At 40.1% G+C, this 16,816-nt stretch overlaps 1 protein-coding gene across 4 annotated transcripts in view; it reads right to left on the reverse strand.

Moving 5' to 3' along the window:
* The window catches only part of LOC103712971 (pentatricopeptide repeat-containing protein At1g10910, chloroplastic), a 46,782-nt gene that overhangs the window by 10,541 nt on the left and 19,425 nt on the right, over positions 1 to 16,816 (reverse strand). For all 4 annotated transcript variants that reach the window (XR_005511360.1, XR_005511361.1, XR_005511359.1 and 1 more), the window contains exons 7-9: positions 11,186 to 11,505; positions 9,132 to 9,308; positions 8,925 to 9,053 (exon numbers count right to left, since the gene is read on the reverse strand). Coding sequence is in view for 1 of the 4 variants with exons in the window: in XM_039125308.1 (XP_038981236.1) it covers positions 8,925 to 9,053; positions 9,132 to 9,308; positions 11,186 to 11,505 (626 nt within the window). In the remaining 3 variants the exon portion in view is untranslated. The remainder of the gene's footprint in view (positions 1 to 8,924; positions 9,054 to 9,131; positions 9,309 to 11,185; positions 11,506 to 16,816) is intronic.

The raw sequence follows: 16,816 nt of genomic DNA on the forward strand, positions 1-16,816 counted from the left end.
TACTAGAAACAAAGTATGGAATCTAGTTGAAAGACCATCTGAATATCCAATTATAGGTACCAAGTGGATTTATAAAAATAAATTTGATGAAAATGGAATAGTTATAAGGAATAAGGCTAGACTAGTAGCAAAAGGTTATAATCAAGAAGAGGGTATAGATTTTGATGAAACCTTTGCTCCTGTAGCTAGACTTGAAGCTATTAGATTATTATTAGCATATGCATGCTCTAAGGACTTCAAACTATTTCAGATGGATGTAAAAAGTGCATTTTTAAATGGGTATATCAATGAGGAGGTATATGTAGAACAACCTCCTGGTTTTGAAAATCATCAATACCCTAATCACGTATATAAATTGAACAAAGCACTTTATGGTTTGAAACAAGCACCTAGAGCATGGTATGAAAGGCTTAGCAAATTTCTATTAGAACATGAGTTCTCTAGGGGTAATGTAGATACAACACTATTTCTGAAAAAGCAAAACAAAGATATGTTGTTAGTGCAGATTTATGTTGATGATATCATTTTCGGTGCTACTAACAATCACCTCTGCGAAGAATTTGCTGATTTGATGCAGAGTGAATTTGAGATGAGCATGATGGGAGAGCTGAACTACTTCCTCGGGCTTCAAATCAAACAGTCCGAAGGAGGCATCTTCATCAATCAAGCCAAATATATCAAGGAGATGCTCAAGAAGTTTGATATGGAGGGAAACAGTCAATCAGCACCCCCATGAGCTCATCATGTAAATTAGACCAAGATGAATCAGGTAAATCTGTAGATCAGAAACTATATAGAGGTATGATAAGATCTTTATTGTATCTTACTGCAAGTAGGCCTGATATCATGTTTAGTATTTGCATGTGTGCAAGATATCAGTCTAATCCTAAGGAATCACATCTAATTGCAGTTAAGAGAATCTTTAAATACCTAATAGGAAATAAGAACATAGGTTTATGGTATTCTAAAGAATCTAGTCTGAACTTAATAGGATATACAGATTCAGACTTTGCTGGATGTAAACTTGATAGAAAAAGCACCAGCGGGTCATGTCAATTCCTAGGAGAAAACCTAATCTCATGGTTTAGCAAGAAACAAAACTCGGTTGCATTATCTACTGCTGAAGCTGAATATGTTGCAGCCGGGAGTTGTTGTGCTCAAATCTTATGGATCAAACAACAATTAGAAGATTATGGCATTAAACAAGATAAAATACCCATTAATTGTGATAATACAAGTGCCATTAATCTAACTAAAAATCCAATTCAGCATTCAAGAACTAAACATATTGAGATAAGACATCACTTCATAAGAGATCATGTACCGAATGGTGATGTGACACTTCAATTTGTTTGTACTGATGATCAATTAGCTGACATTTTTACAAAACCCTTAAGTGAAGAGAGATTTAGTGTGCTTAGGAGGGGATTAGGAGTGATTGATCCATCCTAGTGGTAGTTTCCACTAGTTCATTGATTTTGACGATTAGATTTTAGCTAATATAGAGTCTCTTTTCAATGATCATCAAAACAGGCCATAATTTAGTGATTTTCCCTCATTCGGCACGAATATAGCATGATTTTAAGGTGTGTGCCAGGGTTCGAGACGACTCGAGCATGTTTCAGAGTCGGCTCGTAAGGGGGAGTCGACTCGCACATTTACGGGAGTCGACTCGAGATCAATGGCCGCAGAGGGTGAGTCGACTCGCATACAGTCGAGAGTCGACTCAAGGTCAATAGGCGCATAAGGAGAGTCGACTCGCGCATACTTTGGAGTCGACTCGAGGTCGAGTCGACTCGCGACTCAGAGGAGTCGACTCGCAGTCGGGATCCGATTTTTTAACCCTAACTTCATCGCTTAGAAAACATTTCTTTTCACCGCCGCCACTGTTCAAAACCCTAGAGTCGACTCGTAGATCGTCTCCGGCCGCCCCTAGGTCCTTTTCCCGTCGATTTTTCATCGTCCATTAGGTTTTCATCCCATTCTAGGTCAACCATGCCTCGCAAATCCGTTGTCTCAAGCCGGAAGAGGCCCCATTCCGCGACCGGTGCCGAGCGGCGTTCTAAGGCTCGGAACGACCCCGTGAGGCCACAACCTCCGGCTCGTTCCCCGCCGAGGGCGGTTCCCGCGAGGCCGTGCGCCGGGAAGGCGGTCTCCACCGGGAGATACGTCGATTTCGACTATCTCTCCCGAAAATACATTTGAAGGTGGGTCGATGCCCCTGTGATTTAGGGCTTCACCATAGGTGAGAGATTGCGTATCCAGGGCTTAGAGTATTTCCTTACGTTAGATCTCCCCACATACCCTGGATTAGTTAGAGAGTTTTACGGTACCGTCCATCGGGGAGATGGGGGTATAGAGGGCACGGTAGCCGGTGTCCCTTTGTTCATTTCGGAGGATATCATTGCCCACATTCTCCACCTTCCACAAGTAGGGGTGGCTCCCACACATCCCGAGGATAGGACTGAGGCCCTTACGGCCATTCTAGGATACCCACCTCAGTCCCCCTTAGATGAGGTGTCCGCTAGCTCACTTCCTGTTGAGGTGCGGATCCTCCTGAGCATCTTGTCTAGGTCCATCTTCCCGAAGACTGGGCGCTTCGATTTTGTTTCTGAGAGGGACCTCGCCCTTATGTTTTATATTCTTCAGGACACCCCAATCAACTTCCCCAAACTCATTTATAGGTATCTATGTGAGCCACTAGATAGACCTAGGCTCACCCTTCCCTACGGTATGTTGTTCACTCTTTTGTTTAGGGAGTACGAGATTCCTATTCCAGAGGGGGAACCCTCTCGCGCATTGCGATGGACAGATCGCATGCGTCCGGGGACCCTACACAGGATGGGGTTTCGGAAGGTCGAGGGGACATGGGTTAGGAAGTCTTCTACCTCCACACGTACCACCAGACACTCTCCTAGTCCTGACCCAGACTCTGATTATCCCACTCAGCCTTCCACTCCAGTACCCTCCACCTCAGCCGGACCCTCCTCCTCAGCTCCACCACCCATGGAGGTCCGGATCGCTCCTGAGCAGCTCCTGGAGTTGCGGCAGGAGATTGTCAGAGACCTGCGGGATGATCTACTTCGGGAGCTCCGAGGTTCAGTGCCTGCTCCCACTCCTGCACCCACATCTTCTGAGTTGGTCCCTTCCTTGACAGTCGTGACTGACATGACGGCCCATGTACGGAAAGAGATCTACAATGTCCGGAGTTTGGTCCAGGCTCAGTTCTCCAGTATGAGTGAGGTCACGGGCATCACTCGGAAGATGCGCGATGACATCCGGAAGGACATGAGCACCATTACTCAAGGGGCCGAGCGCTTGTCGAATGTGCTCATCGACAAGCTGGATGCACTTCAGAAGTCGGTGACCGAGCTCGACACGATGCATAGCAGGGCCACCTCGGCCATCATCCGACAGCTAGAGCACGTCACCAATGCGGTCCAAGCACTCGCTGAGCGCATGCCTCGAGGAGCCACATCCTCGAGAGGAAGAGACACATCCTCGAGAGGAGGAGATACATCCTCGAGAGGAGGAGTTACATCCTCGAGGAGACCTTAGCTGTTTTTGTGTTGACATGTATTGTTTTGCTTTACTTATTGTATTCTCAAATGTATTTACATACAAATCAATACAATGAGTAGCCATATTTTCTGCAATTCTGTGCCATTTGATCTATGATTGATTGTGTGTTCTGATTACCTCCTTTTTGATACGATGACAAAAAGGGAGAGAAATATTTAATAGATAATAGATATGTAAATGGAATCAACATAAAAGGAATCAAAATGAAAATTAAAACATAATTTGTTCTTAGTGGATTTGGTACCTCGAGGCTCATTATCTCTCTGTTGGGGCTCCTAATGGAGTAATCTCCAGAATCTATTCAAGGGATATTCGGAGATTAGCTGAATCCAACTCAAGAACAAATTGACAGATTTTCCCTCTAAAAACCAAAAATTTAAAATCAAAAAATTCAATACATTAAAAGAAAATTCAGAGAATCAAATCATAAGTAGAATGCATATGTTGAGGGGGAGAATCTGAATGTTTTTAAGAAAGCTAAATCATTAAATATATATAAGCCAAACAATTGATTGCATGATATGAAGGCTTATATAATTCCAAATGAAAGGGGGAGCTTTAATTCCAAAATTTATTGCTTCACACCTTTCAAGCTTGGATATATTAAATTACCAGATATTTGAATTCATTTATGGATTTTATTTCCTTGTTTATTGAGCAATTCACTTTACATATACTCAAAGTTTTGTCATCATCAAAAAGGGGGAGATTGTGGAGTGATTGATTAAAACCCCTATTTGATTTTGATGAGCTCAAAGCAGTTGAGTATATCTTATGTTTACTAATGAATTCAATTAAGTGTTTCAGTGAAAATCGTGTCTAAGTGTTTCTAGACTTGGTTCAAGATATTTTGGATAAGGTATAAAGTCAGTTTGAACCAAAGTCTGAGACTCGAGTCGACTCCAGGATATTACGAGTCGACTCCAAGTGTATCAGAATCACTGGCACGGGCTCGAGTCGACTCCAGACCAGTACGAGTCGACTCCGACTGAGAACAGACAGACGAACAGAAAGCATCAACTTAAAACCTGTCAGCGAGTCGACTCCTGAAGTGCGCGAGTCGACTCCGATGCTTACCGAGTCGACTCCGGAGTAATATGAGTCGACTCCAAGAAGCTACAGATAGAAAAGTCAGAGAGCGTTATTTCGACCCTGAGATTCGAGTCGACTCCTGTGGAACGCGAGTCGACTCCGATGGTTGGCAGGTCGACTCCAAAGAAAGCGAGAGTCGACTCTCAGTGGTACACAAAGAAAAAGTCAGAGAGGAGTTTTCGGACTCTGAGATTCGAGTCGACTCCCGCAATACACGAGTCGACTCCAAGGCAGCGCTCCACCAAAAAGACAGAAGGCCAAGTTTCGGAAACTGAGAGCCGAGTCGACTCCAGAGAAGTTCGAGTCGACTCCAAGACTGGACGAGCCAAAAGACAGAAGATCGGGAGTTCGGGCTCTGAGCGCCGAGTCGACTCCCAGGATTATCGAGTCGACTCCAGTGGGCCAAGTTGAAAATTGGCTCCGTGGATTTCATGAGATGAGCCGACTCCGAAAATGCCAAGTCAGCTCCAGAAGTTGGCGAGTCGACTCCGGGTCAAGACGAGTCGACTCCCAGTCGAAGAGGCCACTTTAATTCAAATCCGGAACAGTTGCCGAGTCGACTCCAGAAAAGCATGAGTCGACTCCCGCTACAGCCGAGTCGACTCCTGATCGCGCGAGTCGACTCCGACCCCCCAACGGACATATTGTCAGGTTGTGCAGAGTGTGCAGAACGGGCAGAAAAAGGTCTCTAACGGCTAGTTTCCGTGGGGGATGGTTTAAATAGCCACAGAGGACTGTAGTAAGGTAGAGAACTACCATTCCATTCAAAGAGATCAAGCTTTCATTCTCTGCAAGTTGGTTTTCAACGAAAAGAGGGAAGAGCGGCATTAACTCCATCCAACTTCCTCTTCCCAGCATTTAAAGAAGCCTCCTCCTGCATTCAAGTCGACCAGACATTCAAGAGGAGACCCGAAGTTCAAGAAGCCCTACTCAACTCCAACTCAAACGTGTTTGAGGGCTTCTAACCTCTCTTCAGTTTATATTGTTATTTATCTGCTTTTGAGAAGCTTTGTTTTCTGTTTGTCCCTTTTATTTACATCTTGTCTTTGCTGGGTTCAATCGGGGGATTGAATCAAGGGTATAGAGGTTAGTTGGTGAGCCGAGTGTAAAACCAACGTGTGTAAGGGTTCGATTGTGATCCCGGAAAAACAATCGGGGTGGTTCTAGTCGGTGAGCCAGGAAAAACCGACCGAGTTCGTTGTGAGCTCGTAAAACAACAAGTTTGGTTGTGAGCTTGTAAAACAACCGGCTGTAATCCAAGGGGTTATAGTGAATTCCCAAGTGAGACTTGGGGAGTGGACGTAGGAGCAAGGGTTAGCTCCGAACCACTATAAAACATTGTGTTTGTGATTGATTGTCTCTCTCTATTTCTCTCATTTCATTCACAGCACATATAAACGAATCAATCATCACGCTAAAGCATTAATTAGTCATCCACAAACGTTTTAAATAGCTAAGTTATTTTAAAACCCAATTCACCCCCCCTCTTGGGTTATCTATCTGGGCAACAAAAGTCGATGAGTCCAAATTGTCCCCCACCCCCCTGGGGCCTCGCCTATGGATACTACATATTAGTTTCTTTGGGTATGTGACTTTGGCATTTCTCAAAACCTGCTTCGCACTTCTCTTCTAACTCATTTCCTAAGAAAGTTCTATTGGAGTAGGAAACATCTCTTCCAGCATCTATGGTTACCATCAAAGTTCACTAAACTAGTGCCAAAAGTCATACTGGCCGGCAACTAGTTCGATATAGTACCACTACGTATTGTACCAACCCAAGACGTATCAAAAACAGAGGGAGGAAGATGGAGAGGAGGGAGGAGAAGAGAGAGGGGGGGGCGCAAAGCCACCAGTCATCATCTTCCGGGGAGAGAGAGAGAGAGAGAGAGAGAGAGGAGGAGGAGCGACGCCGCCAAGGTCATCATTAGGAGAGAGAGGAAAGAGAGGGTGAAACCGCTTGGGTTGTCATCTTTGAGGGAAGGGGGATAGAGAGAGAGAGGGCGAAGCGCATACCTATGATCATCATTGGAGGCGGTGGCGGCAGGGAGGTGGCGTCGAAACCCTAACTCTAGCTGAACGCAAGGAGGGAAAGATTGATCGAGAGATGAGGTTTGGGTGTGGAGACAATGTGACTTAGGTTTTGCTCGATTCATGTCAATTCAGGTTGATTTGAGGCCTGCACTGAACCAAACCTACATCTTAACCCGATTTTCACTTGGAACAGGCTGGCATTCCCCAAATAGGGCAGTTTGGTTCGGGGCAGCCAACCTTGGTTCAATACTCCAATCAAGCTCTCTACTTTCACCGAAACAAATAGTCCATAGCCCCTAATGTATGCAATTCAAGTGGCAAGCAAGGTTTGAGGTTTTGGCCAAAAAAAATCAGTTTCAAGTAGTTTCACCAGGGAGCAATCCAAAAGCAAGCCCTTTTTCAGGCATCAGGAGTTTCCGCCAAGTCTAGTCACTTTTGGTTAGTTTCAGCCACTTAATGGGACTCATCATCCAGAAATACCCTTAATAGAAATTTGTAAAGATTGATGTGAACTACTACATAAAGTACACCATCATCCACAAAAATAACAGCATGTTTTTAAGTAAAACAAATATAATTTTTTGTAATTACATCCATTTTGTTAAATAGTCAAGTAAGCTCAAAAATCTTGTAAGGCAATATCCAATCGAGATGTTCACAAATTGATGAAGAGAATGGTCCAATGAACTAGGCATTGAAGATTTACAATCATTAAATACAATGAGTATGTGAGCACTTGAAGTTATAAATTCGACAATTAAAGTTATATATATCCTACTACACAACACTAGTTTCAATCTCAAACTACTGAAACCACAGAAATCAAGAAAATGTACAGCATGAAATACTCTAAAATTGTGCATAGTAATTTTTCTAGCTTCTTTTTTTTCTATTTTTTAATTGTTATTGAGTTTTTCCAGATTTTTCAACCAAAACTTGGGGAAGAAACCAAAGAAGTGGAACTTCACGAGCAAGACCGAACCAAAAATCAAGTTTTCAAATCATGGTAACATGCCACCGCCACTTACACTCAATGAACAGCATGAGGCCCTCATCCTTCATACAAGGAAAAGTTACAAGAATCAGGCAACATGAATAAACATCATCATCACTTCACAAAAACATGAAACTGTCATCATCTTGAGATCTTCAATACAATGCACTTAAATCTTCATGATTCACAAACCTAAAGCGGAAAAAAAAAAGTTTTCAAAACCATGATAACATGCTAGCACCTACATTCAATGAGCAGCAACTACAAGGCCCTCATCCTTCATGTAAGGAATGGACACAAGAATTAGGCAGCATGAATAAATATCATCATTTTGCAAACATGAAATTGCGGTGATTAAAAGAAATTAAAATCAATGCACAGGAATTTTCATGACTATCATAACTGCCATAGATAGACCTCCAAGGAGTCCCAAAGAAAACTATGAACGTTATGCAGGCCAATTCATACAGTTGACTGAGAGAAAATGGCAAGAGAATCAATCTAAAACAGAGAAAATATGATGTGCGGTATGCTAAATAACAATATCTTATGAACCTAAAGTAAGAAAAGAAGCAGACGATATGGTAAATAAGTACAAAGAAAATATGCAGTCAGGTCATTTTTGCTAGACATCAGCATGGTTATGGATTTATTAAGTAGAAAGCTTTTGCAGTCCCCACCGAGGACCTCATTCAGCTCATTGTCCAGCTATATTTTACCTAATTGTTTCAACAGAAGACCATTTTCACATTCAGACAATGCAAGATTGAGAAAAAAAAAAAATTGAGTAAGCTGGATGGAAGAGAATGGAGTTTTTCAGGCAACATGTATTACTCAAAGGTCCAGTCTCTACCACACAAGGCAACTGTCTTGCAAGAAACTCAAATAGCACATTTCATTTGTTGGGGCTCTAAATTCCTTAACATTGGACGGTGAGTGATTGGCATTGAAGCAGGTCTTGTATATTAATCTGGACACATCTAATGACTCTGAAAAGATGCATCTCAGTAAAGTGACCTGGATTAATCAAAATCCCCAGCCACTAAAACCTAATTACAAGAAACAAGTAAAGCATACGAGTCTCTAACATATACAGATATTTGGCATGATATGCTTACTAATAAACTCATAAAGCCACCCAAATAACAGCTAAGTCAAAAATCAACAAGCAAAAAAAGAAAAGCGAGAAAGAGAAAAGAGCTGTTATGAAATAAAATTGTCATACCATATTAATTTGTCGTCCAAAACGGTGGAATGCTTTAAAAACATCATTTATCAAATTTATATTGCCTGATCTCATAAATGAAACAGCAAATTTGTCCAAAGAGCTGGTGGATATCAGCTTCATATTATCCTATTCCATTGAAAATGACGAGAATTAATATAAGATGTTTAAATAAAAAATTTATACAAAAACTCAAGATAACTATACCTTCATTACTATATAAGCATCTTTTAGAAGCCCTGCTGCAACTAAGAGGTCTAGCATCTTCTCGTGAATGGACTTGCACAATGTTCTTTTACTGTATCTCAGCATATTATAAACAGAAAAGGCTTCTGATGGGAAACCCGATTGTCCTAATTGTAAAATTAGTGAAGAACAAAGTTCCTGAAAACAAAAATGTACAAATATTATTCAATAAATACTACGATGTTTCCACTCCACCAACACTTTGTGATATCGCACATCATATTCCTACATTAAAAGATCATATGAAACAGCGAGTTGAATGAGAACTGCCAAAAAAAAAAGTAGAAGACTGCAAGCAATTAGGAAGAGCACAAACAAATTGTCAGCTTTTTCCCGCCTTTGATGAATGTTGCACAGACATGGAGACGAATTGGATCAAGCCAAACGATCAAGAGCCAAATTTGGCAGGAGAAAGATACATTAATTTGGAGACAGATCCACATGCAATATATTTGACATTTGATATTTCTCTTCAATAAAATTAATTCTTTGATTATATTTTTTAATTCATAATCATTATTTTTTAGTTGTTAAAAATAACATGATAAAAAATTGTAGCCTTAGTCTGTCTTCACATTTATAAAAATTGAAAATATAAAGGTGAGACTCAGGATTCTAAGATGCTGACAGGTTGCAATACATGATGAATCAGAGTCTAGGTAAAACACATGTTCTCTGATACCTCTAACTCACTAGATTACTGACCCTAATTAACAAACATGATGCACTAGAGAAATATTTAATTATTGATATTAGACAATAAAGGCTCCACTAAGAATACATATGGTTTACATTTTGATAACATCACCAACTTATAAGACAATTTTCTTTATGGTGAATGTTTCTTTTGCCTTTTGGTCAAATCTATGTTGACTGCTTCACATGCGATCTAAGAAATAAATCAACAATTTATTTGGACATAAATATGAACAAGAAACATGAGTTTCATCTATGCATATAGCTATATACCTAGGCAAGTCACTGAAGCTGTTGTTGTTTAAGAATTGGAAAGACCATACCAGCAACCAACACCAAGAAGCATATCAATTTCCAATCAACATGGAGCTCATGAGAAGACCAAACTTTCTCAAGATGAAATTACATGGCAAAGTAACCAAAAACAATTCAAATTTGAAAGATGGAATAAAAGGACGATTTTAATATAGAAAAGAAGTCAAATACTACAAGAAATTGGTTGCAAGTAGGATTTTTGAGTAAATAGTTGCACCCTACGTATTTCTTGTATCAAATTGTACCTTCCCCAACTTGATGTGGCCTTGCATATGCTCAATTTCTACAAAACAATGTCATCACTTGTCCAATTGCTTGATTTGAGAAGAAAAAAAAATCTTTCAAAAATTTCTGGACATTATGATCACATGGAGGTGTTTGAAAATGCTGGATTTAAATTGAAATAATGCTTTGACAACATCATTTCATAAATTCTATGAAATTGCATAAAAGCACAACATGATTAATCTTGCAATTGACACAGATAGGGCCTCTATTTTACAAAACTAGTCAATATGACTGCTGCAGAATATAGAAAGTAGAAAATCAGTGCAGTTGGCCACCCACCACTAAACCTATCTTCCCCTTAGAAATATACATCTTCAAATATAATCTCTTCATTAAAATTTGAAAAACAATTAATGGTGTCTGCATGTTCAAAAGTTGTTTGATATTAAAATTTTGAACTTTGATGATTTAAAAAAGAGACTCAAGATATGATAAAAACGAGTTAAAATCTGAACTTGTCAAGTACAGAGTAGATATTGATGTCAGCACCAAGCTTTGGCCACTATAATTTTTCATATTGAATTATTAAAAATCCCGTTTGTTTTTATACATCCTACCATCCATGTCTAGCATCTTCATGGATACTAGTTTATCATAGATCAATGGTGAAGAAACAATGTAATATTAGCAAACTGGAAGACTCAAAACCAGCATGCTTTATGAGAACCAGTTAAAGAAACGAATTTAGACAAATACAATGCTAAAGAAAAGCTTACCTCATTTATTTGATGGCCTCTACCATGCATGTCCTCAATAGTTCGATATGCAAGGTGATACAGCTTTTCCTTACAGAAATACTTTATTAGAATATGAAATGTGTTCCAATCAGGAGATATTGCCAACTCATCCATTTTTCCTAACACTTGCATTACACTGTCCATATCCCCTGCATTGCAGTAAGCCCTGAGCAGGGTGTTAAGCATAACCAAATCATATTTGTTGTAGTTTGCTTCAAATTCCTTTGCAAGTGTTCTTCCTTCTTTCAGTAACCCACTACGACATAATGCAGAAATAATTATACTGTGGGCATATCCAGCTGCAGAAAGGAGAAGCATTAATTCCATGAACTGAAACAGTTAGATATGATATATAGGTTCTCTGCATGGTTTAAAGCACCCAGCTTGATACCATCTGACACAGTTGATATGGCATAGTTTCAAGCACCAGTCCGTGCTCAGCCAATACTGGCACCCAGTACTGCATTGCTACTAGGTACTAGATGGGCTGACCAGTACTGAATGATGTCAGCCCATGTTGACCCAGGCCAGTTCAGCATGGGCTGATGAATCTTGGTGCCACCCAATACCAACTACTAAACCAAAAGTGCTCTTGAGTTGATATTTTGTTTTGGCACAGCACATGCTAGCAGTACTAAAATCCTCGATGTACAGTGCCAATGCCTTGTATATATGCAGCACTGGCAGGCTGTATGCATGTGCTTGGCACACAGCGATCAGTGCATATCACAGCATGGCCGGGCACAGTATGTATTGTGCTACTGCTAGGCAGGCATGCCACCTACATGTATACCTAATCCCTTGTTCAGCAAGACATACAGATATACAACAATTTATTAGTTTAAGAACATTTAACTAAAATGCTGAATTTTAGAAAGTAGTTCTTGCTTTCATGTCAAAATTATGTTGCACATAATAATAAAGTAGTTTTTAGTTCTCATTAGTTCATTTATTCACTAATTTCACAAAAATATAATTGGTTTGACCATTGAAGAAAAAGGTTGTGGAGTCAGTGTCAAGGAAATTAAAAGCACATCACAATGATGGTCATGCTTATGTTTATTCCTGAACATTCTGTCACGTGTCATTTGCAAAAAGAAAAAAACCTGTGACAAGCCCATCGACCTCCATGTATTATATGGGAACCAGAATTGAGGATGAAAATGATAACATCGAGCACATTGTTTAATTCACCAAACAAATTCTACCAGAGAATTAACACTCTGAATAATAGGTCCACAAAACTGATAAGCGCCTCCTATCCAACAAATTCCACCAAAAAACAAACCAGATCATTATGCGATGAAACAGTCTTCAGTCAAAGATACCTTACATAATAAAGCAAACAACTCTTTCATCAGATACTAGTCGCCATACATATATTCACCCAACACTATACTCCTGGTTCATACCTTATCCAAAAGCTAAATACTGCCTAAACCAGCATGTCACCCACCACATGAGAGAGAGAATAAATATTGTTCAATCTTGTTCTAGGAAGCTTATGAAGGTTCCTCTGTGAAAAACTTATTACCTGCCAGATGGTAGAAACAGATCTTGGTTCAATCAGCTTGGGTGTCCTTGAGGAACCCAAGTGTTTTTTTTCTGATTCTGGCATTGGAGAAAGTACTAGGTGCAGCAAAGGTAAGAAAACGAGATAGCAGGAAAATGAACCTTTAATAACGAAAGGATGATTTTGGCCCTCACTAGTTTGTTAATTGTAAAGAAACAGTATGGATCGCAAGAATGGTCGAGCAGATTATGGAATTCAAAGATTTCTTGGCTGATGCATTTTGAACCTAGGATAGTTACTTTACTCCTTTGGCTTCAACTATAAAACTGATGCAATGGTGACTACGCAGCTCACCACTCAGGGTACACCTTGTGGTCAGGAGAGGAGGAGCGGCCACAAACGCTCCGTGAGTTTGTGTTTTTTGATTTTATTGGGTGTATTCGTACATGCATTGTATGATGAATCCGCCAAAGCAAAAAAAAAAAATAATGCAATGGTGGTTCATATTCCTATCATGTAAACCACCATGTCATCCAACTAATTTTCTTGTTTATTTTTAATTGAATATCCTTTATTGCTTAATAAGGAAATTAATTAGAAACCTAGAATAGAATATTGACAGGATCATGATGGGGATGATGACAAATTTCGAGTCTACACAAGGCAAGCAAAGAAACATCCAAGACATTGGATTGACTTGGATAACCTGGCACCATGAATGGAGCTTCAGAAATAAAGTCGAACATCATTAAAGCTTGTCGAGTTATGGGTCTTAGTGTCATTTGTCTTTTATTTTAATTATAAAATATGTTTTAGCCATATTTTCTTCTGTTGGTGTGAAAAGGACTAAATTAAAGTGATTAGTTACATGTATTATTAAAGTCAGTAGGGAGTTTTTAGGAATTAAATAATGGGAAGGTTACTGTTTATGGAACTGTAGCATGAATGGTAATGCTGCAATACTCTATTTTTTAATATTCCCTTGTCTTAGAGTTTTTCATGAACATATATGCAAAATTTCTCATCAATGAGATCAAAGTTCTCTCTCTTTTCTCCATGTGTGAGCCCTGGAATATGGGTGTGAGGCCGTAGGAAGTGATTCCTTACAGAAATCAAAATTCTCTTCTTCTTCCTTCTTGAAAATATCTCATCACTGTGCTTCTATTTTCTTTTCTTTTTTCTCATTTCTGTTATATTACAACCTAAAGAAAACACCCTTCAACCCTTATTATTGCAGTCACTTTACAACCATCAATCAACACCTATTTCAAGCCTTGATCTGTCTAAAACGCTATCCGTGGGAGTCCAATCAGAACTGGAACTTCTGCAGACCTGTCAACCCTCTTTCTTTGGTTCTGAAAACCTTGCAGTAAACTAGCAAATCCTAAACCTAGTTGTTGTGACGTGTCAATTCCTACTGCAACTGGAAGGGTCTCAAATCTTGGGCTGTTGTACATGATCTACAAGCAAGAAACTGAAAAGATTGGATTTGGATGGCGATGCAGCGTACTCACCTATGTGAATGAAGATCTGTTGCTTTGCATCCTCCACAGAATTCTGGTAATTTTCAATACTTCTATTGCAAGATCATATGCTATATTTGTGAAAAACTATTTTTTTAATATGGTTTCAGCAAGGGGCATTTAGGCATCTATCAAGCATCTTCTTTGTATTAGAATAGGTTGTTTAATCCCTAAGCCTGGTAGTTTCTTGATTTTAATATCAGATTGCTGTTTAGTGTCGCACAGCATCATATTTCAGATATTTATATTCATAAAAATTTAAGTTTGCACAAGTTTGGATTAGGGTTTATCATATTTGTGTGGCATTAATTATTAAGTTCCCTATGGTTGTCTTGCATCATATTTTTTTTGATATCAGAGCTTAGGTTTGCATCATGGCTACCCATCACGGGACACCTTATAGAGGATGTATGGCAGATAGACAGAGAAAGAACATGTAATGAAAAATTTGCCAACAGTTCGATACCATGCAAGCCTAACAAGATCAGTTAGTGCATGAGTTCATGGATGACGAAGATCATTTCCAGTCTTTAGAGAGCACTTCTAGTCCTAGAGCAGATGGGACTGTTAAGAGAGAAGGTTTCGTACAACCTCGTCCTGAAAACAAGAATAATCACGAGCACACGCACAATCCAGAAGGCATGATCTATGGCAAGATCTAGTGGATTCAGAGCATGTTGATGAGGTAGATTGGCCCCGAGGAATCACCCTAGACCATCAGTTGTGGGTAAACACCATAGGGCACCAATTGTTGAGTGCCCTCCACAGGGAGGGTTTTGTAGGGACCCTAGGCCACATCATGCAACTCTTGGACCAACAAGTCCTGCATATCATGGGTGTTGGTTTGATACAGAGTACTATGGTCAAGTAGGGGTGATTTTCGTGACATGGAGGACAATATCACAAAGAAAGAAAGCTTAAGGCGCCTAGCTTTGATGGGGGCGGCTTGACCCTAAGACTTTAGTGACTGGTTATCTAAGATGGACCATTACTTCGACTGTATGATATGTCGGATTCCCGAAGAGTTAGATTTGCCAAGAGGAAATTAATTGGACAAGCCGAGATTCATTGGACCAATGTCGAACAACAACGTAAGCATCTACAGCAGGGCCCTATAGATAGTTGGAAAGAGATGAACGAAAAGCTGAATGAAAAGTATCTTCCAACAACCTATAAGGATCACTTGATGGATAAGTTGTTCATGTTGCACTAAGGTAGCTTGTCGTCATTCAATACATGAACATGTTCAATAAATTAATGCTCCGGTGTGAAGTTGCAGAGGAGCCACAGTTCACCCACTCTGGGTTTCACACTAGTCTTAAATCTAACATTAGGTGAGGGATGTTGCCACAATTAGTCTATTCAATTGACCATGCATATTAGTTGGCTTTAGAGTTGTAGCAGTACTTGATAACTCCTAAAGTTAGGAGATTCAATTTGCAAGCTAGGGAGATTGCTTCTTAGAGACCCTCTGAAGGAAACCAACAGGCTCAATTAACTAGTTATACATGTAGTGGGACATTTCTTCTTTAAGAGATCCTAAAGGGAATTTAGTTGCTGCCACCTCCTCCAAACAAGGCAGCAATGCAATTGAATGCTATAACCGCCACAAGATTAGTCATTAGGCATATTAGTACCCTGTTAGAAATCTTTATATAGGTGCTAAAGGTGAGAATGAGGGTGAGTTAGAGAAGGATGTTCACGTATCCGAGAAAGGGGCAAGTGATACAAAAGAGGCATTGGAGGACACCTCTCTGCATGTGATGCGTGTTTTGATCACATCTAAGGTTGTGGAGGATCAGAGACACACCACTATCTTTCATACATGCATCAAGAATGGTGACAAAGCTGCAGACTTATTGATGGTAGCGGATGCATACATTTTGTCTCCAAATAAAACAGTGGGTCATTTGGGGTTGACACCCGAGCAACACCCTCAACCCTATAAAGTTGCCTGGATAGATAAGATCGCTATGCCTACTATGACCTAGAGGTGTTTGGTCACTATCCAACTAGCAGCATACTAGGATCTTACTTGATGTAATGTCCTTCATATGGACGTTGCTCATATTTCACTAGGAAAACCTTGGCTCCTTGATTTGGATGTGACCCAGTTTGGAAGGATCAACACATTTTCCAGCATAATGGAAAGAAAATTGTGTTGGCCAAAAGAGAGTCAAAGGGTCAACCCAAAAAGTCTAAACAACTTGTTGAGCAAAAGAAACCCCTCCATGTGCTTAATAAGAAGCAGTTTGAGAAAGAAAGAAAGAAGGGGTTGTATATGCTCTTGTGGTCATCGAGGTCATATAACCACTAGTTGGATCTACACCGGAGGTCCCTGAGGAGGTTAGTTAGGTACATGCTGAATTTAGTGATGTCATGGCTGAGGAGTTGCCTAATGAGTTACCATCGCTTAGGGACATACAACATGCCATCATTCTTGTGCTTGGGTCATCCTTGACCATTCTTCCTCGTTATGGAATGAGCCCTACTAAGCATGCTGAGCTGAAACATCAGGTGAATGAGTTGTTACATGGGAGAATTTTTCATAAGTCTTAATTCTTGTGCCGTCCC

Source organism: Phoenix dactylifera, chromosome 4 (assembly GCF_009389715.1).
Source record: "Phoenix dactylifera cultivar Barhee BC4 chromosome 4, palm_55x_up_171113_PBpolish2nd_filt_p, whole genome shotgun sequence".
In the NCBI taxonomy this organism is placed as follows: Eukaryota; Viridiplantae; Streptophyta; class Magnoliopsida; order Arecales; family Arecaceae; genus Phoenix; species Phoenix dactylifera.